Source organism: Natator depressus, chromosome 1 (genome assembly GCF_965152275.1).
Source record: "Natator depressus isolate rNatDep1 chromosome 1, rNatDep2.hap1, whole genome shotgun sequence".
NCBI classification, from domain to species: domain Eukaryota; kingdom Metazoa; phylum Chordata; order Testudines; family Cheloniidae; genus Natator; species Natator depressus.
Window position 1 is genome coordinate 110,372,806 of NC_134234.1, and position 20,561 is coordinate 110,393,366.

At 47.4% G+C, this 20,561-nt stretch overlaps 1 protein-coding gene across 3 annotated transcripts in view; it reads right to left on the reverse strand.

The window, feature by feature from the left end:
- Positions 1–20,561, reverse strand: part of GAS6 (growth arrest specific 6) — an 80,953-nt gene that overhangs the window by 11,446 nt on the left and 48,946 nt on the right. For all 3 annotated transcript variants that reach the window (XM_074964192.1, XM_074964200.1, XM_074964184.1), the window contains 4 exons: positions 13,696–13,860; positions 11,510–11,678; positions 8,590–8,762; positions 6,370–6,598 (listed from right to left, as the gene is read on the reverse strand). In XM_074964192.1, coding sequence (XP_074820293.1) covers positions 6,370–6,598; positions 8,590–8,762; positions 11,510–11,678; positions 13,696–13,860 — 736 coding nt within the window. The remainder of the gene's footprint in view (positions 1–6,369; positions 6,599–8,589; positions 8,763–11,509; positions 11,679–13,695; positions 13,861–20,561) is intronic.

The window sequence follows — 20,561 nt, forward strand, 5'->3', positions numbered from 1 at the left end:
GATCCAAAGAGGGGATAATGGAGGCCAGGGAGACCATGCGAAACTTTAGCTTCTTTAGGTATCTGTTGAGATCTTGCAGGTCCAGGATGGGACGCAGATCACCCTTGGCCTTTGGGATCAGAAAATACAGGGAATAGAAACCCTTGTTCCAGTAAGGAGGCCCAGCTGTAAGAGCCCCTGAACTTCCTGCTCGAGAAGACTCTCGTGAGAAGGGTCCCTGAAGAGAGATGGGGAGTGGAAGTGGGGGTTGGAAATAAATTGGAGGGTGCCAGGAGGAAAAAGGAAAGTTGGTTGCAAAAAACTGGGAAAAAAATCGGATCCAGGAAACAGACTGTAGGCTGTCCTCAGGTGTACCCTCAAAATGACTTTTTAGCTACTTGCTTGGAGTGGGTCAAGCCCGACTGGGCAGAGGGTGGGGGCTGGTGGCTCGTGAGCAGCCTGTAGCCCTTGGGCTTTTTGTGCAGCAGGTCCTGCCGGGGTTGGCTCCCTGGCCCCTGGGGAAGTTGCAGTTTGAACCATTTACATGCTGGGCCTGGAACATAGAGCCCCAGGTTTTTTAAGGTGGTTTGGGGGTCCTTCAGCCCATGTAATTTGTCCGTCTGCTCTGCATACAGAGCCTGGCCATTGAAAGGGAGGTCCTGAATCGACTTCTGAGCCTCGGCGGACAACCCAGAGAGGAGCAGCCAGGATGCTTGTCGCATGGAGATGGCGGACGCTATGGTGGGGGCAGAGGAGTCTGCCGTGTCAGATGCCACTTGAAGGGCTGCCCTGGCAGTGACCGTGCCCTCGTCGAGGATCGCCCATAATTTTTTATAGGAACTTTCCGGGAGGGCATTCTTGAACTTGGCCATGGTCTGTCACATATTAAAGTCATAGAGGCCAAGGAGGACCCGGTGGTTGGCCACCTTCAACTATAAGCTAGACGAGGAATAAATTTTCCATTCGAACAAGTCCAGTCTCCTGGTGTCTTTATTTTTGGGGGTAGTTCTGGGTTGCCCCTGGCATTCCCTGTGGTTAACTGCCTCGACCACCAGGGAATTTGGAGAAGGATAGGAGTAAAAGTATTTGTGCCCCTTAGTTGGGACAAAGTACTTACGCCCTGCCCACTTGGAAATGGGGGGAAGAGAGAAGTGGGTTTGCCACAAAGCACTGGATATCTTCAATACCCCTTCGTGAAGGGGAAAGGCCACCCTAGCAGGGGCTGTCAAGTAGGGAATGTTGAACAGGGAGTCCGCTTGCTCCTCCAACTCCTCTGCCTGCAGGCCAAGGTTGGACATGACCCTCTTCAACAGATCCTGGTCCATTTTAGCATCATCCTGAGGAACCGTGTAAGGGGGCTCCGTGATAGCCATGTCCGGTGATGACAAGGAGGCCATTACCGCGGGTTCCATGGCACCCATTGGTGGTCCAGCTGGCTGTTCCCCTTGGTCCACATGGACTTGCGGGGTCTTATCCCCTGCGGCCTCAAGTACCGGAGGGAGTTGGGTCATCGAGGCCACAGACCTGTTCGAGGCTCCTGACACCGAGCAGGCAGTCTGGGAGGGCTGGGTGAACCCCCACAGGTTCCAGGGGTACCACAGGGCCAGTTTCGGTACTGATGATGCAGGGGGCCCTGAGGATCTAGGAGGCTGCCCTGCCGATGTGGAGCCTTACTCCGCACCGGAGCCATACCTAGAGTGATGGCTACCTGGTGACCTGGATCCACTGGAGCAGCGACTCTGTGCCTGGCGATAATCGTGGTCGCGTCTAGAGGAGGACCGGTCTAAACGGGACGTGTGCCTTCATGGGGACCTTGGTGACCAGCGGCGCTCAGTGGATCTGCGATGGGGGACTGGCAATCCACGCCTCACGCTTCGAGAATGGTACCTAAATGAGGAGCAGGACTTGGAGGTATCGCGGTCCAGGCGCCAGGGGGATCTCCCCGAATACGGTGACACCCGTCTCGGGGATCTTTGGTGGGGCCTGCGGCTCCGGTCCTCTGATTGTTCCTGGAATCTGTAACGGCGTTCTGGCGATGCACAGGGCCGGTCCTGACGTTCCTGCCGGGGAGTGCATGCCTCTGTGGGTCTGCACCAGGTAACTGGCAATGCCCACCTCGAATCCTGCTGCTGGTGCCTACTGTCCGGTGACTGTAGAGGGCTCCGATGCATCTGCCTCCCTAACTTCAAGGCATGACTGCTTCAAGCGGGTGAACGGTGGCACGATGGGGAGAGGTACTGATGGGGCGAGGGCAGACAGAAAAGTCCCAAGGCGGGCTTACCCTGAGATCTGGACACCGCCAGGGCTGGTTGAGCAGCGCCGGGAGCATCAGGACCTCCAGCGCAGCCTGGAGCACATGAGGCATCGACAACACCTGAAGCTGATGAAGGCCTGCCTCTGCGTCCGGGCTTCCAGGCAAGGAACAGGGTGGGCTGCATTGCTCGACATGAGCTGAGGCCCGACTTTCTGACGGGGCAGATGAGCCATCCTGCACGGGTCTTAGCTCACCCCCAGCCCTGTCCTTCCCCTTGCGGGGAGTAGGAGACCATCCCCTACTGGCCTCCTTAGACTTCTTGGCTGGGGCCGTGGACAGGGATCGGTGCCAGCTCATCGATGGTGGGGCACTACGCACCGATGCTGCAGTGCTGGGAACCTAGTCAGACCTTTGTTCCAGGGCTGGAGTGAGTGCCAACTCCATCAGGAGCGCTTTGAGTCTGATCTCACATTCTTTTAGTCCTAGGTTTAAAGGACCTGCAGATTCGACACTTCTCACTTATGTACCCTTCACCAAGGCACCTGACACAGCTACTATGTGGATCGCTCACAGGCATGGGCCCTTTGCAGCGATGGCAGGGCTTAAAGCCTGGGGATAGGCACATGCCCCATCCCCCGACTAAGTAAAACTAACTACTGGTAAGGGCTAACTAACTTTATAAAAGCTCTAGTTAGTACAAACGAAGACTAAGCAACGCTTGTAAGAGTGGCGAACGTTCCATGCACCGTCACTGGCAGCAAGAAGGAACTGAATGTGGGGGGAGTCGGCAGCGCCCCTTACACCACACCATGCAGGCGCCAATCCAGAGGGCGCCAGAGCTGCTCCCCTATGGATACTGCTGAGGGAAAAACTTCGGGCACCGGTGCATGTAGCGAGCACGCACACACACACACCCCCACCCTTAATGTGGAATGGACAGCACTCGAAAAACAAAAGTTGGTTATGAATCCAAAGATTCAGTCTCTTCACATAAACTGTTTAGTCTCTACACTGATGAAAAGTTTAAGAAAATTTGTTTGTGCAAAATTTGAAGTTATCAGGGATTCAGCAGAATTTAATATACTGTAGAAAACAATTTTATTGAAGTATGGTGATCATCAATAAATTGTTGCCTTTTTCCCTTGCAATCCAATAATGCTACTTCCATATCTGCATCATGGTCTTTACTTAATATGGGGGATACTGCTAATATGGAGGCCAAATAATATTTTTTCACTTGCCTTAAAAAACATACAAAGAGTGACTGCTGTTTTGGGGTTTTTCCATTTCTGGCTGAAATAAAGAAACAGGAGGACAGGAAAAAAAATGAAAACAACCCAGCGTCAGCCCCAACTAACAAATGATGAAAAAAATTCAGTTCAGTGAAACTTCCGGTTGAACATTTGGTTCAGTTTATTTAGTCCAGGTTAGTTAACCCATCCCTAATGTTTAAATGTTTATAATCTTCTCATTTGTTAAACTGTTTTAACTCAAATGTTAAGGCTCCACCTCTGGACTCAATCAAAGAAACAAGCAACTTGCTGAGCAGATCAGATCACATCACAGAAGGAAGAAGGCAGCTAACCTAGCTGTAATTCTTGTAGATTTAGAGTGCAACTAGATTTACTTTACAAGAGCCAACGCTGGAAGTTGAAGCTAGACAAATTCAGACTGGCAATGAAGCATACATTTTTTAACAGAGAGAGTAATTCACCATTGGGACAATTTACCAAGGGTTGTGGTGGATTCCCCATCACTGACCATTTTTAAATCAATATTGGATTTTTTTTAAGAAGATCTGCTCTAGGAATTATTTTGGGGAAGTTCTATGGCCTGTGTTACACAGGAGGTCAGACTAGAGGTTAACAACGGTTCCTTCTGGCCTTGGAATTTATGAAAAACAAATGGTTGCCACAGCTCAGATTTTAAAAGATCTACAAAATATATCCTTTGCCATAATGACCTACTGTTACACTAGACAAAATAAGCATTTAATCCTCCTGCTTCAGGGCATACAGGGATTAATAGATGACTCAGGAAGAAGTTTCCAGCTGATACAGCCTTTAACAATTTGAAAAATAGCTGTCACACCACTTAATTATAAATAGAAAGTGTTCTTGATGCAGTGGGGCAAGATATGCAGCTGCAGCGACACAGATGTTCAGAGATATTTCTGTTAGTAGGATTTATGCAATGTAAATAGTGTTTCCCTGCAACCAAGGAAACAAATTCCACTTCTCGTGACCAAGGATGAGCTTCCATGGATTAAAGCTCTTTCTGCCCTGCAAGCTAATGCTCAGACAGTCCATGGAAAAGAGACCAATTAAAGATGCCATGTACACAGATCAAGAGAAGAGCCCTATTATTGATGTTAGGAATAATATATTCATGTTAGAGCTAATCAGAAATTTTCAAATGCTGATTTTTCGATGAAAATGTTCATAGAAACGTTGACTGGGAAAAAAAAACACCTAACATTCCCCTGCTTCGCGCCCTGTGTTCAGCCAGCTCTATACAGCTAGTCAACATGTTCCAAATTTCAAGGAAAAAAATGGGAAATGTTGGGTGGGAAATGACAAAATGTTCATGATTTTTTTTCGTCCATTTTTTTTTTTTAAATCAGCTCTAGGATATGTACCTACTCCAGTTAGAGACTAATGAAAATGTACCTTATACTGCACTGAAAGGCCAGCCTAAAAATAAATTACTCTAGAGCGCTATAGCACAGAAAGCTACCTCCATTGTAAGTGTGTGACAGACACTTCCTAATTTTCAGGAGAAAATCCTGCCCTCTGCTGCACTTGTGGTGAAAGAGAGCATTGGCTACCTCCTACTGGCGCAACAGCTGGGCAAAATTGCAGTACATTATGGCACTCCACTAAGTGCTATATTGAGGGACTGGCTACTGCACCTGCCAACACACCAGAGTCCCAGGAGGGTGTGGTCTCCCATCTTCTGGCATGCCTAGGAGCCAGGTCTGCTAGTATAAATACTGTTTTGTGCAGCATGAGCTATGGGGAAGCTCACATTACTCCTTCTAGGAACAGCAGTAAAGAAGCACCCTGCTATGTTACCCCTCAGCTGCCCTGTGCTATCCTGCCCTATGCTGGCTTAACTGCTGCGGCACCTACCACAAGGCCAGCACTGCTCCAGCCTCTCTTCCCCACATTACATGGATTAGACAAGCAAGACCAGGACTTTGTCTTGCTGTGAGTACTGCAGATAGTAACTACTATTATGCAGACAGACATGCTTTTCATATGCTTCCTCATTTGCATTTCTCAGCAATAGGGAGTAGTAAACCAGTTCAGCTAGAATGAGAAACAACCCCGAAGAGCCAAATCTTTGATTCAAATCAAAGGTCAATCTGTCAGGTTCCAGGCAGAGAACAGAAGTGACTCCTGCAGAGGCTCTATTTTCGCTGCAAAAGCCAGAAGTTGTGGCAGCCTCTGTGCTGTGCCCCCTGGGTGTCCCTGACTGGAAATGTCATGAGCTCTTACACATAGTGCTCTCTGGATGGCAACATCAGCAGAGAAGCTACAGAACCACAGCAATGAGCCCCTAAGACTTCCAACAGAGGTGAGGTGAATGGGTCACCCACTCAGCAGAGGGCTAGAGGTACCAAGAGCCTGCATAGAGCCTGAAGTCAGTCTGCTAGGCTGGGGAGACAAAGGGAGTGAGAACCTCAAAAGGTCGGACTACACCTTCAAGTGTTTTGGTCCTTATCTGATACTGATCTCAGACTTGTACATGGGCTGAATGTGATGCTAATTCAGGGCTCCACACATTTGAGGTAATAACCTCCACAGATTATGCCAGACGGATAGTGACCCTCCTCATAGCTCTTCTTTGACCAGGTAACCCCATTTGCTGACCAAAAAGAAACCCAACCAAGATTCCTATTCTTGCTTCCGCCTCTCCGAAAAGGCTGATATAGTCATTCAACAAAAACAAGTTAAAGGGTATCAATGCTAAATGCCCTCCTTGCACCCACCCATGCACAGCAAAACTCACTTGGGCAGAAATAGAGAGTTTGACACCAGGGTCTAACAAACACATTTGATCCCTTTTCCAGTCACCAGTACCATTATTTGTTGTTAGAACCTGCATTCTGCTTTGCAGAACTTGATAATCACCTGGCAGTCCTCCCACATATGTCTTCACAGATGACTGCAGGTAGCCCTCCAAGAGAAATAGACTGTCCTGTAGCTGGGAATGGCTTAATTCACTCTGTCCTGCAGTCCCATCCACGGTGAGCGATAACTGCCCCTTGCTGATGAAGATGTCCACGGAGTGTTCCTGATCATCACAAACGTTTATTGCCAATCTGGACACAACTGTGTTCTCCGTGGCCAAGATAATGAACTGAATAGCAAAAAAGTGCAATAAGTGAAGGCACAGACACAAACTGAAACTTACACATTTCCCGTTTCATAATGCTCGTAACTGCAGCTGTTTAGAAGGCTTTTTCAGAGCCAGCAAAGAACGGATTATATTATTATTACTGAAAGTCAGGTTCTGAGCTCACTTACACTAGATTTATACCCTGCGTAACTCCATTGTCTGGGTCTGATTCTCATTTACACTAACAGCACACCTGAAGAACTCTGTGCAGATCAAAAGCCTGTCTCTCTCACCAACAAAAGTTGGTCCAACAAAAGATATTACCTCCCCCACCTTGTCTCTCTAATATCCTGGGACCAACACAGCTTCAACAGCACTGTAAACACCACCACTCTGGCAGTTCAAAGGAGCCTTAAGGATAGATGACTGGTGCCTCCCCATACTGGGGGTGGAGGGGGACGCCAGCTAAAGGGGAGGACACGTAACCTCCCCATGTGACTCCTCCCCACCCTGCCCCCAGTCCGGGGCCCCTGCGCTCTCCCTGTCCCCACCCCACATTACCGGGGGCGGGGGGGCACCAACAGCTCTGTCCTCCCACAGGGCTGGCTCCCCCGGCATGTTTGGCTGCTGTTCCTAGCAGCCAGGCATCAGAGCCACTCCTGGATGCTACCTGGTGTAGCACAGCAGCTGCCTGGGAGAACATCTGGCTGCAGTAGCAATGGGATGCCTCCCGCCTGGGCTTGGCTTCCAGGACAGCAGCTGAGTGAGTCGGAGCCCCCCGCTCTCCCTGGGATGCTTAGAGTCGGCTCTGTCCCCAAAAGCTGAACCAGGGCAAAAAGGGAGCAGCGGCAGCCTGCTCCGGCTCGACTTCTGGGGACAGGAGCCAACTCTGAGCATCCCAGGGAGAGCAGGGGGGAAGGGGGGCAGACTCCGACTCGCTTGGCCACTATCCCCAGAAGCTATCCCACTACCGCAGCCAGGCACTCTCCCAGACAGCCGCTGCACTGCACCAGGCAGCATCCCAGACAACGTGACTGGAGGAGGCTCTGGCCCCGCCCCTTCCTCTTCCCGCCCGGGCCAGCTGCTTGAGGGGCATTGGACCCTTTGTGTCCCTCCCATGAGTCGCCTCACTGCCAAAGTGGTGTTGAGCAGCTTAAGGGCTTGTCTGCACTACCGCAGTAAATCGACCTAAGTTACGCTACTCCAGTTACGTGACTAACGTAGCTGGAGTCGACGCAACTTAGGTCGCCTTACCCCGGTGTCTTGACTGCACCATGTCAACGGGAGATGCTCTCTCCGGTCGACCTCCTTTATTCTTCTCAGGGAGCTGAAGTACCAGAGTGCGCTTTGCCATCGATTTAGCGAGTCTTCACTACACCCGCTAAATCGACATCCGCTGCATCGATTGCAGCAGCATCGATCTCCCCGTACTGAGGACAAGCCCTAAGTGTAAATGAGAAGTAGTCTCACTGACTTCAGTGGAGTTACTTCTGAACTGTGACAGCAAAATCTAACCCTATATTATGAATATAACTAATTATATTGTTTATACCGTACATGGCACTTTGCAGACACTCTGGAGTTAGGCCTGTATTACTCCCTTGACTACAGTGGAGTTATTATTCGCTTACACTATAGAACACAAAGTCTCCGTACAAAGGAGTTTATAGTATAATTCAGACTAGTGTAACAAAGTGGCTAAAATTCAAGAGGTTGAGCCATATTGTCAGTGTGGAGATATTTGCTACTGAATCAATATCCTTTATAAGGGCCAAATGTTCAAAGAAGTGTCTACCCTCCTTCTAAAACGGTTTCCACAAAAAGCAGAATTCCTGTACTCTGATGACATTCAAACATCTGATTTGCATATAAAATTCTGAACTGGTGAATGTAAATGTATACACAAAATGGCAGGCACAAATTTTGAGATTTTTTGAAAATGGCCCTAGAAATTCTGATGAAATATCAAGGGATCTTTTTGTTTTACACCAGTAGAAGATTAAAGCTCATACCTGTTGTTTAAGTTTCTTTGTAGAGTGATAGTCAATCAGAGCCAATGATAAAGGGACTGAAGCTTCTTCACCAACCAGAGCAAACAGTACCCCGGTGTCTGCTGCTGGCCGAATTACAGTGTTTACTTCTACTTCCCAATTCCTTTCGGCTTCATTTCCAGCAGATGGTTGCACTACAGAGAGAGATGCATGTCAGAAAAACAAAATGATTGACCAAGTGGCAGACCAGATAATGCTGGATGGATGAGCATATGGACAGATTGCCACATCTCTTTAACCCAGAAAAAAACACAAGCATTAGTGCAGAAAATCAGAAAGGAAAATGGTAACAGCTCTGCCTTGTTACACTCCACAGAAAGGGCCGCTGCCTTTCAGAAAGTCAAAAGTCAAGATTGAGGGTTTTGGTTTTTTAAATCAAGGACAGACATTCAGTTGCTAAGGGCTATCAATAATGTGCGGCGCGTAGCATAGGCTGAGGAAGGATGTGCCTCCCCAAACAGCCTCATGTGGCTCCATCCACGTTCCATCCCACGGCCCCCTCCTGCTTGCTGATAGTTGCCCCACCCCAGGCGGACTACCTCCTCTTCCGGGAAGCCTGCTGGGTGGGGCTAGGGCAGCCAGCCTGTGGCCAGGAATTGGGGTGGCTGGGGCCCTGGTGCTGGAGCTGAGCCGCCCAGCACTCCAGGGTTGGGGGAGGAGGCGGTACACGCCACCTGGTGCTCCAGGGCTGCAGGCTCTCCAGTGGCCTAGGGCTGGGGAACCGGTGGGCAGGATGGACAGGGCCTGAGGCAGAAGGGGCAGGCCAAGCCGGGGTCTAGCCTCCCCCAGCCCATGGTTCACCCGCCGCGCATGCTATCAATCCATCACATTCTCAGAGCTGTTGCAAGATGTGGAATCCAATTTTTGTATCAGTCTTGAACTTTACAAAATGATTGAGGAATTGAACACTTTCACACAAATGTGTCAAAACAACATGGAAGAAATATAAATAGAACACTTCGAGCACTATCCCTCCACAAGCCAATCAGAGGTTCTGAAGCCCTTTTAGCTTGCAATAAACGGTCACATGCTGAACTCAGAAATAGATGTACCTATCCTCCATGAACTTGTCTAGTTCTTTTTTGAACCCTGTTATAGTCTTGGCCTTCACAACATCCTCTGGCAAAATATTCCACACGTTGACTATGCGTTGTGTGAAAAAATACTTCTTGTTTGTTTGTTTTAAACCTGCTGCCTATTAATTTCATTTGGTGACCTCTAGTTCTTGTCTAATGAGAAGGAGTAAATAACACTTCCTTATTTACTTTCTCCACAAGAATCATGATTTTATAGACCTCTATCATATCCCCCCTTAGTCGTCTCTTTTCCAAGCTGGAAAGTCCCAGTCTTATTAATCTCTCCTCATATGGAAGCTGTTCCATACACCTAATAATTTTTGTTACCCTTTTTTTGTACCTTTTCCAGTTCCAATATATCTTTTTTGAGATGGGCAACCAGATCTGCACACAGTATTCAAGATGTGGCCTGTCCCTGGCCTGTCTAGACAAGATCATAGATAATACTGATTTATTACTGCTGTAAATAGGATAAATGGTGTCTTTACATCCTTTCACTGTTACTAAACAAAAAATATAAGTATAATTGTTTATAATAAATGAATATAAAAATGTAAATTCTGAGAATACACCTCTGTTAAAAATGTGGTCTCATTTGCACTTCAGATGCCAGACTCTATTTGGTAGTTCTCGCATCTATGTTGTAAACAGCATGACAGTCACCTGGTAAGATATTCTCTAATTTATACTAGCAGAACAGAAAAATCCACATAATGCTGCACAAAAGATAACGGGAGATAGATAAAAGATAAAGATCAGGCCTGTCAGCATTTAAAACTTTTACCAACGTCAATGGTCTATTTTAGTTCTTCTGTGGACAGGTATAAATGGAAGAATCTGAAACAAAGGCAAAGCCATCCTTCTAATTCCTAAATTATTATGATTAAGAGAGGGTTGGAACTAAATCCAGGCCAATTTCACATAGCCTGTGTTGATGTCCTCGCTATATCGATATAGTTACCACGACTGATCTGAATCTAATAAATATCAACTTAAATCACAAGTGAAATTCAGTATGGACATTTCATTTTAGGCAACAGTGAAGTTCTATCTAATGCCATGGCTACACTACAGAGTTTACAGCGGTGCAGCTGCACCGATGCAGCACTGGTAGTGCAGATGCTCTAAGCTGACGGAAAAGAGCTCTCCTGTCGACTTAATCACTCCAGCCTCCGCAAACAGAGGTAACTATGTTGGTGGGAGAAGCTCTCCCGCCGACATAACACTGTTCACATCAGCGCTTAGATTGATGTAACTTATGTCGCTCGGAGAAAGGGAGGGACTTATTCAGACCCCTGAGCGACGTAACTTATACCAATGTAACCTGTAGTGTGTACATAGCCTAAGTCATAAATCTAATATACAGTACTATGACTGACAGTGTCTTAAGAAAAGTCAGAGTTGCAATAGCAGAGGAGAAGGGTACACACACATCAGAGACAAATGCATTGTCAAAACCACACAGAGAGAACCTAATGAGAGTTGCCCATATAATGTTGGGTTCTAGCCAGCATTATTAGATCTTCCTTTTCATGAATCCCAAATTCAGCTTCTCACTACAGCTGCTAGCTTTCTTAATTGGGAAAGAGCTAATTCCAACTGCTTTATTATTTTAGTACACATGATGATTTCTCCCTACCCATTTAAATCATTTCAGAGCATGTGTGTATGTGTCTTTAAAAAAAAACCAAAGGCTTACCTGAGAAGTCAGGAATACATGCACTTTTACAATTGTTATTTCTGTTCTATTTGAATACATAGGTATGGACAACATACTATGACAATGATAAAAAAAAAGCACTTACTATAATTGAAATTAAATATAGCAAAACCACTGCCAGGATAGAATGATCCTCGTCCTGCCACCGAGAAGCACTGCATCTTGTCATTCAGCTTTATTGTTTCTTGGATAGTAGTATCTTCACCATTCAACCAGTTCCATGCCCGCATGCAACCATCCAGCCGAGGATTTATCTTGTAAGACAGAGAAATAATCTTACCTTTAGTTGCTATTGTGTGTTAAACGGAGAGAGGACTATGGGCACAGAGGGTCCCACAAGATCAAACTATATAATGGTGTGGGGAAAATCTCACCACATTTACCAACATGCAATCACACCAGAACAGACTCAAGCCCCAATCCTGCAATGACATCCATATGTGCAGACCTCTGTGCCATTGGCACCGACTCTGTCGGTGCTCCAGGGCTGTTCAGCCATGCGCAGGAGGTGCTGGGGGGAGGAGGCGGAGTGAGGGCAAAGCGGATGTGGAACAGGGATGGAGCTGGGACGGGAAGAGGCGGGGTGGGGGTGGGGCCTGGGGGAAAGGGGTGGAGTGGGTCCAGAGACGGAGAGGGGGTTGAGCTGCGCCAGGGAAATTAGAAAGTCAGCACCTATGCTCTGTGCCCATGCAGATATCCACTGAAGTCAGTAATGCTCCACGGGGTATGGCTCATGCAGGGACTAAATTTGCTTTTGTAACTGTGTTACCCACTTCTACATGCTGTACATCTTTAGTGCCATTTATTTCTAAGAATCCCCTCGAGATTTGCCATGTATAAATCCACGTGAAACTCTTTACAAACAGAGGACATTTATATGTAATGAATTATAACACATTTCACCATAAAAAGCTCACGTCACACAATGTGTGAAATGAGAAACAACCAAGTGGTATGCACTGTGACCAGACACAGATGTAAAAGATGTATGGCAAAGAGCCAGAAGTTGGGTGCAACCTTACACTTGTTAATTTCAGCTTTTATTTATATTTTAAACTCTAGCATTAGAATGGGAGAAAGCAAGTAGACCAAAGGCTCCTTTGAAGCTGCTAGATTAGTAATGGTTGGTTTCAGAGTAGCAGCCATGTTAGTCTGTATCCGCAAAAAGAACAGGAGTACTTGTGACACCTTAGAGACTAACAAATTTATTTGAGCATAGGCTTTCATGGGCTACAGCCCACTTCATCTGATGCATAGAATGGAACATATAGTAAGAAGATATTTATAGACAGAGAGAGGGTAAGTGTCAGATACAGAATAAAAACCCAGGGGTTTCTGGCTCCCAGGCCCATGTTCAGACCACACCTCTAGTTGAAACACATTCAGAGTGGCAATCACCCTGAACGACATATCCTTAGTTTGCTATATTTCCAGTCTTGAGGCCACAGGGTTGTCACCTTATTTAAAAACAAATAAAACCCAGCCCCATTGTTCAAGGTGGAAAGTCAGCCAAAAGAGAGGTAGAACAGCAGCTGTTTGAACAATAACTCATATAAACCTCCTTACACTGTTGGTGTCCATGGAAATTCTGGCTACATTAATTTAAAAGCTTCCAAAAATAGCCCCAAGTCTCAATCAAACATCTCCAAGGAGCGTCTTGACTTTCATTCCTATAGAAGTATCTTAATTAGGAAAAAAAAAAGGAATTGGTTTCTTAGCTGTAACTGACTTTCATGAAGATGGAGCATGGGGGGTAAAAAAAACCAACCCCAAAACCACATACAAGCCAGCAAAAAGCCTTTTATAGGGTGAGAAACCGCCCGTGCTACCATGCCTGGGGCTCACTACTAAAAATAAATGCTAAAAAGTTAGCAGAAATAAAAGCTTGGCATGATACATACTTCAACATTAAGCACTCTGCTGGTGTACGGAAGGAAAGTTCCCCCTACACTGCTCCCAGCCTCAAAAACACACTGGGCCTGATTTGTCTCTCACTTAGCCGGGCGTAAATCAGGACTTACTCCACTGGGGTCTATAAAGTTAGTCTCTTGTAAGTGCCTTGCATAATGACAGGTTTCAGAGTAACAGCCGTGTTAGTCTGTATTCGTAAAAAGAAAAAAGAAAAGGAGTACTTGTGGCACCTTTTTAAACTGGTTAGTCTCTAAGGTGCCACAAGTACTCTTTTTCTTTTTTCTCTTGTAAGTGAAGCTAAAAGTCAAGCCCACTACACTCTGTGTACCAATGTGATTGAAGATTAAGAGCAGCACTCACGGGTTGAATAAGGTCTTTAGTTTTAAAAGGAATGCCTCCCACTGTTAAGTTCAGCTGATACAGTCCTTTGTCCGAAGTAAACAGATCTCCTGCAACAGCTATTTTCATAACTGCATCCTTGTTGACCTTTATAAACAAACTTCTCTCCAGTTCTTCAACAGAGATCTGAAAAAATAAAATTGTAAATAAGAATATTCAGAGAGAGAGGTTTAGTATCTGCAAAGTCACAAAGCACAGCCACAATTAATAAAATCCTCAAGCTAAGAAAATATTTATTGTGCCAAGCCCACTTCATTAACTTTTTACAATTTTATGTTGTCTTTTGATTAAAAACAAACAAACAAAAAAAACACTTGATAACTTGTGCTGTCATAAGAAGAAGTTACTCACCTTGTGCAGTAACGATGGTTCTTCAAGATGTGTGTCCATGTGGGTGCTCCACTCTAGGTGTCGGTGCATCCCTGCGCCAGAGACTTCTCGCAGCAGTTCTCGGTCGGGGGTAGGGTGCGCGCAGGAGTCATCTCGTGCAGCCGTTGGTACCTCCTGTAGCGCATGCTCCCCCGACCGTCCGTCCGTTCCTTCTCCACCGCAGAGCTCGGTTGTGTGAACTCCGAAGCAGAGGGGAGGAGGGTGGGTGGTGGAGCACCCACAGAGGGACACATCTCGAAGAACCATCGTTACTGTACAAGGTGAGTAACTTCTTCTTTGAGTGGTGTCCCTGTGGGTGCTCCACTCTAGGTGCTTGTAGAGCAGTACCCCACCAGGGGCGGTAGGGGTTCGGAGTTATGTATAAGTGTGTGATGAGAGCACTGTAAGGCCAATGACAGAGTCTGAGACATGGCCTTGGGTGATAGAGTAATGCTTCGCAAAAGTGTGCTCCAACGTCCAGGCTGCAGCTCTACAAATGTCTATTAATGGGACATTGTTCAAGAATGCAATCGATGTCGCCATGGCTCGCGTTGAGTGGGATCTAATGCCCACAGGGGGTTCTTTGTGATGCAGGTGGTAGCAAGTTTGAATACAGGTAGAGACCCATTTGGAGAGTCTCTGGGTTGATATTGTAGAGCTCTTGGAGCGCTCTGCTGTAAAGACAAATAGTCTTGGTGACTTGCGGTATGGTTTAGTTCTGTCCAAGTAAAAGGCTACAGCCAGTCTGACATCTAGCATGTGCAACGTTGTTTCTCGAGAGTCATTATGTGGCTTGGGATAGAAGGCAGGTAAGTGTATGGTTTGGTCAATATGAAAATTTGTAGCCACTTTGGGCAAGAATTTGGGGTTAGGACGTAACATGATTTTGTCTTTGGTAAATACAGCATATGGTGGTTCAGCCATCAATGCTCCTATTTCACTGACATGTCTGGCAGACGTGATTGCCACTAGAAATGCAACCTTCATTGACATATGAAGGAGCAAGCAGGTTGCTAGAGGCTTGAAGGGTGGTCTTGTGAGACATTTGAGCACAAGACTGAGATCCCAGGGTGGTGCAAGTTGTCGTACTTCTGGGCACATGTTCTGTATACCTGCTAGAAAGCGCCGTGTAATCGGGTGAGTGAATATTGACGCCCCTTCTATCTGTTCATGGAGGGCCATAATGGTAGCGAGGTGTACTTTAATAGATCTTATGGCTAACCCCTAGGTAGTCTAGGATCATAGATAGAGGCTCCATGGTTGCGTCCAGCTTTTTTTGCTGACACCAAAGGAGAATCTTCTCCACTTGTGGCAGTAAGTATTTCTAGTGGCGAGGCGATGGCTATTTAGTAATACCTGTTTTACTTTCTCCAAACAGTTCAATTCCCCATGTTGGAACTAGAGAGGAGCCATGCTTTGAGATGGAGTTTCGCTGGGTCTGGATGAAGCATCCGGCCCTTGTTCTGGGACAGGAGGTCCATCCAGAAAGGCAGCTGTTGTGGGGCACAGACTGCTAGATGTGAGAAGTACGGAAAGCAAGGTGGTCTGGGCCATGTGGGAACAATGAGAATGATGTATGCTCTGTCGAGTTGTATCTTGCGGATGACCCATGGGATCAGTGGTATCGGCGGGAAGGCATACATGAGTGACGCATTCCACGGGATGAGGAAGGCATCTCCTAGCGATCCCGGTGCCAGTCCTGCCCTGGAGCAAAATGTGGACATTCGTGATTTGTCGCTGAAGCGAAAAGGTCAATTACTGGGTGACCCCATTTTTGGAATATTGTGTCGCGAACTCTGTCGTGGATTTCCCACTCGTGTTCCTGTGAGAAGTGCCTGCTGAGGCTGTCGGCTGTAGTGTTTTGTCACCCTGGTAGGTATGATGCTGTGATGTTTATATTGTTGCGCATGCAAAAGTTCCATAAATTCATGGCTTCTACACATAGCAAGTGAGACCTGGCTCCTCCTTGGCGATTGATGTAAAACATGCACGCCACATTGTCTGTGAGAATAGAGATTAAGGTTTCTCGTATGAGTGGGAGGAAGTGTCGGCATGCATTGTGTACCGTGCAGAGTTCCAAGAAATTCATATGTAGTCAGGTTTCCATTACAGAACGCTTACCTTGTAGATTGTGGTGACCCAAGTGGGTGCCCCAACCTATCAGGGAGGCATCTGTTGTAATAGTCTCTGATGGAGGGTCTTGTTGAAAGGGAATCCTGGAGCATACATTCCCTGGCTGTGTCCACCATTGTAGGGAGAGGACAACCCTTGGTGGTAGTGTCACATGTCTGTTGAGAGAGTGTTTGCTGGGTGCATAGACCGTGCTTAACCAGTGCTGCAGACAGCACATATGGAGTCTGGCATACTTTACTATGAAAGTCATAGCTGCCATATGTCCCAGAATCTGAAGGCATGTCCTCACTGAAGTTTGTGAGCTGATGGTCACCATGGAAATAACATTGGTCAATGTAGTGAATCTGTGGTTTGGCAATATTGCCTTGGCTTGTATGGAGGCTAGGTCGGCTCCGATAAACTCCAATCGCTGGGTTGGTTCCAGGGTGGATTTCTTTTTGTTTATCTGTAGACCTAGCTGGTGAAACAGGTCCACTGTGGTCTTCAGCATGCCTGCCGCTTCTTGTCGGTTGGTACCCTTGAGAAGGCAATCATCCAAATAGGGGAAGATGATGACTCCTTTGCGTCATAAATGTGCTGCTACTACCGCGAGCGTTTTTGGGACTACGCGGGGAGCAGTGGACAGTCTGAAGGGAAGGACCCTGTATTGGCCGTGGTTGGGTCCTACTGTGAACCTCAGGAACTGTCTGTGGGCAGGATGTATTGTAATACGGAAGTATGCATCTTGGAGGTTGAGGGCTGCAAACCAGTCCCCGCCATCTAGCACTGGGATTATTGTGGCCAGAGTGACCATTTTGAACCTGTGGTTGTGTACGAACCTGTTGAGTTTTCGGAGATCTAAGATTGGTCTCCATCCCCCTCCTTTCTTCTCTGTCAGGAAATATTTGGAATAAAAACCCCTCCCTAGGTATTGATGTGGTACTGGTTCTACAGCACCCAGCACTAGGAGGTGGTCTACTTCCTGTTGCAGAAGGTGCACGTGAGAAGGATCCCTGAAGAGGGACGGGGAAGGGGAGAAGGTAGGGGGATAGCTGTGAAAGGAATGGTGTAGCCAGATTGTATGATCTCCAAAACCCATTGATCTGTGGTTATCGCAGCCCAGGCATGGTAAAATGGGCGTAAGCGGTGACCAAAATTGTGGGATGGGGTATCTGTTGGCGTTAGAGGTGTGGGGAGGTCGTGCATACCCTCGACCAAGACTCCAAAATTGTGGCTTAGATGCAGATGGACGGGTGGACGAGGCCTGGTTCTGTGGAGCTCGTTGTCTCTAAGCCCGTTGTTTGGGTCAGTTCTGAGTGAAGTATCGTGGTTGTTGATGGTTAAACAAGGTGTTTCGTGACCTCTGGTATGGTTAAAAGCGAGGGCGTTTGTCAGGCGTGGGTGTATGCCTAGTGTACACAGCGTCGCTCGGGAGGCCTTCATGGTATGGAGGACGTTTGGTATGGAGGTTTGAGACAAGAATAGTTTATCCCTATCGAAAAGGAGGTCCTCCACTTTTAGCTGTAGTTCTTTAGGAATTCCTGAAGCCTGCAACCATGATGTTCTTCTCATAACGGCAGCTGTTGCAGTTGTTTGGGCAGCTGTCCCCGCTACATCTATTGAGGCTTGCAGTGCTGTGTGGGCTATTAACTGACCCTCATTGATAATGGCATTGAGTTGAGGATGTTTATGCTCAGGGAGGTCCTCCACGAGCTCTTGTATTTTACTACAGTAGTCATAATTTGCTAGTAGGGCAGAATAGTTGGCAACTCTAAGCAGAAGTGTGGCTGAAGAGTAAACTTTCCACCCAAAGACGTCCAGTCTCTTGTGTTCTTTATCTTGCAGTGAGGAGCGGAAATGAGGCGGTTTACTGCGCTGATTAGCAGCTTCTACTACCAGAGAGCAGGCTTGACGGTGTGAAAACAAAAATTCCATGCCTTTGGCTGGAACGAAGTATTTTCTATCAGCTGGTGGGTGGTGCCGATGCCGGTGTTTGCCATATTACCTCTGCAGGCTCCATTATAGCCTCATCCATGGGGAGGGCGATCTTGGTCGATGATGCTGGTTGTAAGATTTTTAACTTATGTTATTTCTCCTGCACCTCATGTAAGGCAATTTCTTGGCTGTTTGCTACTCTTTTGAAGAGTTCTTGGAACTGTTTCAAGTCATCTGGTGTTGTAGGGGTAGATGGCTTCACTGCTTTGTCTGGTGCAGAAGATGAGTGTGGGGCAGGTGGTGAATCATCCAGGTCTGCCTGCGATAGTATCTCTTCCTCTTCCATCTCTGTCTCAGGGGGGGTCAGAGATTTCTCTGTGTGGTAAGGATGGGTGTACTCTGGAACCTCTTGTTGCTGGGGAAGGGGGACCAGAATAGGGGTTCTGGTATGTGGGCCAAGGACGCCATTGCATGGGGTAAGGTGGCCATTGCATGGGGTAAGGTGGTAATGGGTAAGGCCAGTGCTGTGCATATCAGGGCTGTGAATGCTCGGAGGGATGAGGCTTAGGCTTCACAGTGTTCCATGTAGGTCTCATCTGTGATGGGGATGAACGTTGAGAGGAGAAGCGGTTGTCCTGCATGTCTCCTTCCTCACCATTATGCGTGGAGATTGGTGCAGGAGATGGTGCCGCACTATATAGCTCGAGGAGTGTTCGGTGCCGAGCAGTGGTGACTGCGGTGCCGAAGAAACTGCTATGTCAGCAGGACGCAGGAGTTGCACTGGTCCCGCCTTGGGGTTGCGGTCGACCATTGGAGCACTGACCAGTGCCCGATTCGGCTTGTTAGGCGGCAGCAAATCTTGGGTCGGTGCTGGTGGAGGCAGCATTGATCGCAGTGCCGCTGTCTGTACCGCACTCTGCACTGGGGTACTCGGTGCCATGGAGGAGACTTGACGTCTCAACTTCGATGCTGTGCATTGGGACTCAGCAGCGGTCCGCTGAGGGACGGTGCCGGAGGAGCCCGGTGCCTCGTAAGTGCTCACTCTGGATGAGTGGAGCACTGAGGGTAACGACCTCGCTGGGGAAGCTCCCTTTTTCTGAGAGACCCTTGCTGGAGAGGTCGAAGCTCGCTTCCTGACAGTTTTGGAAGTCGGAGCCTTATCAGAGCTCAGGAATCTCGGTTTATGAGACTCCCCGGAGGATGTCTCTTGCGGAGGTTGGAGGGATTTCTCCAGCAAAAGCATTTTCAAGTGGAGATCCCTGTCATATCTTGCCCTTGTTGTTAAGTTGGTGCAATGTATGCAGTTCTGGGAGATATGAGTTTCTCCCAGACAGGGAATGCAGGAGGTGTGGCCATCACCGGCATCAGTTCACGGCAGGAGTCACACTTTCTAAATCCTGATAAGCCCGGCATGACTGCAGTTAAGCCTCTCCCGCCTCTTGAGAGATAAGGGTGGGAGTTAATTGTAATGGTAAACTGTAGAAACTGTTCCCAAACAGGGAGTTAAGGAGAGAAAAAGTCTTCTTCTTTCTTCTCTTTTCCGTTTGGTTGGTTGGGTGGGTTTTTTTGGAAGAAAACCCCCTAAGAGGAACTAACGAAACTACAGTGGTTTGAGCACTGGCCTGCTAAACCCAGGGTTGTGAATTCAATCCTTGAGGGGGCCATTAGGGATCAGGGGCAAAAATTGGGGATTGGTCCTGCTTTGAGCAGGGGGTTGGACTAGATGACCTCCTGAGGTCCCTTCCAACCCTGATATTTTAAGACTAACGAAACAATGTAACTAAGCATAGACTAAAAAGAAGTTCCTATGTAACTTGTAACTTTTTTTTTCTCCCAGAAAGTATCAGAGAGAGCACTGCCGCGGACCTCCGTCTGCAGCCGAGGACGGTTGAGAAGGAACTGAGGCACGGTCGGGGGAGCACACGCTACAGGAGGTGCCAACAGGTGCACGAGATGACTCCTGCGTGCGCCCTTCCCCCGACCGAGTACTGCTGCGAGAAATCTCCCATCTCCAGCGCAGGGACGCACCGACACCTAGAGTGGAGCACCCACAGGAACACCACTCAAAGAAGAACAGTAGATTCTACACACCTGTTTTATAACAAATAGAAGAAAACCCACGTATGTTTCAAGTTGAAACCAACATTGCAAAAGGCAGAGAACACAGTCTAGAATATGAGTGGATCAATCGTTTAATGTTTATACAGTGTTTTGGAGATGTAACAGTCTAACTGCAATAACAAGTTATTTATTATCCTCCTCCTACTACAGCCATATATGAAAAGAAAAGCTGAAAGGACAGATAAGGGAGGGTTTCTTATTGGACCTGTAATTAATGAACAACACAGATGCTTTCAGGACAGAAATGGGTCCCATCTTGGAGCAGTGACAGCTTAATAAATATTAAGAAC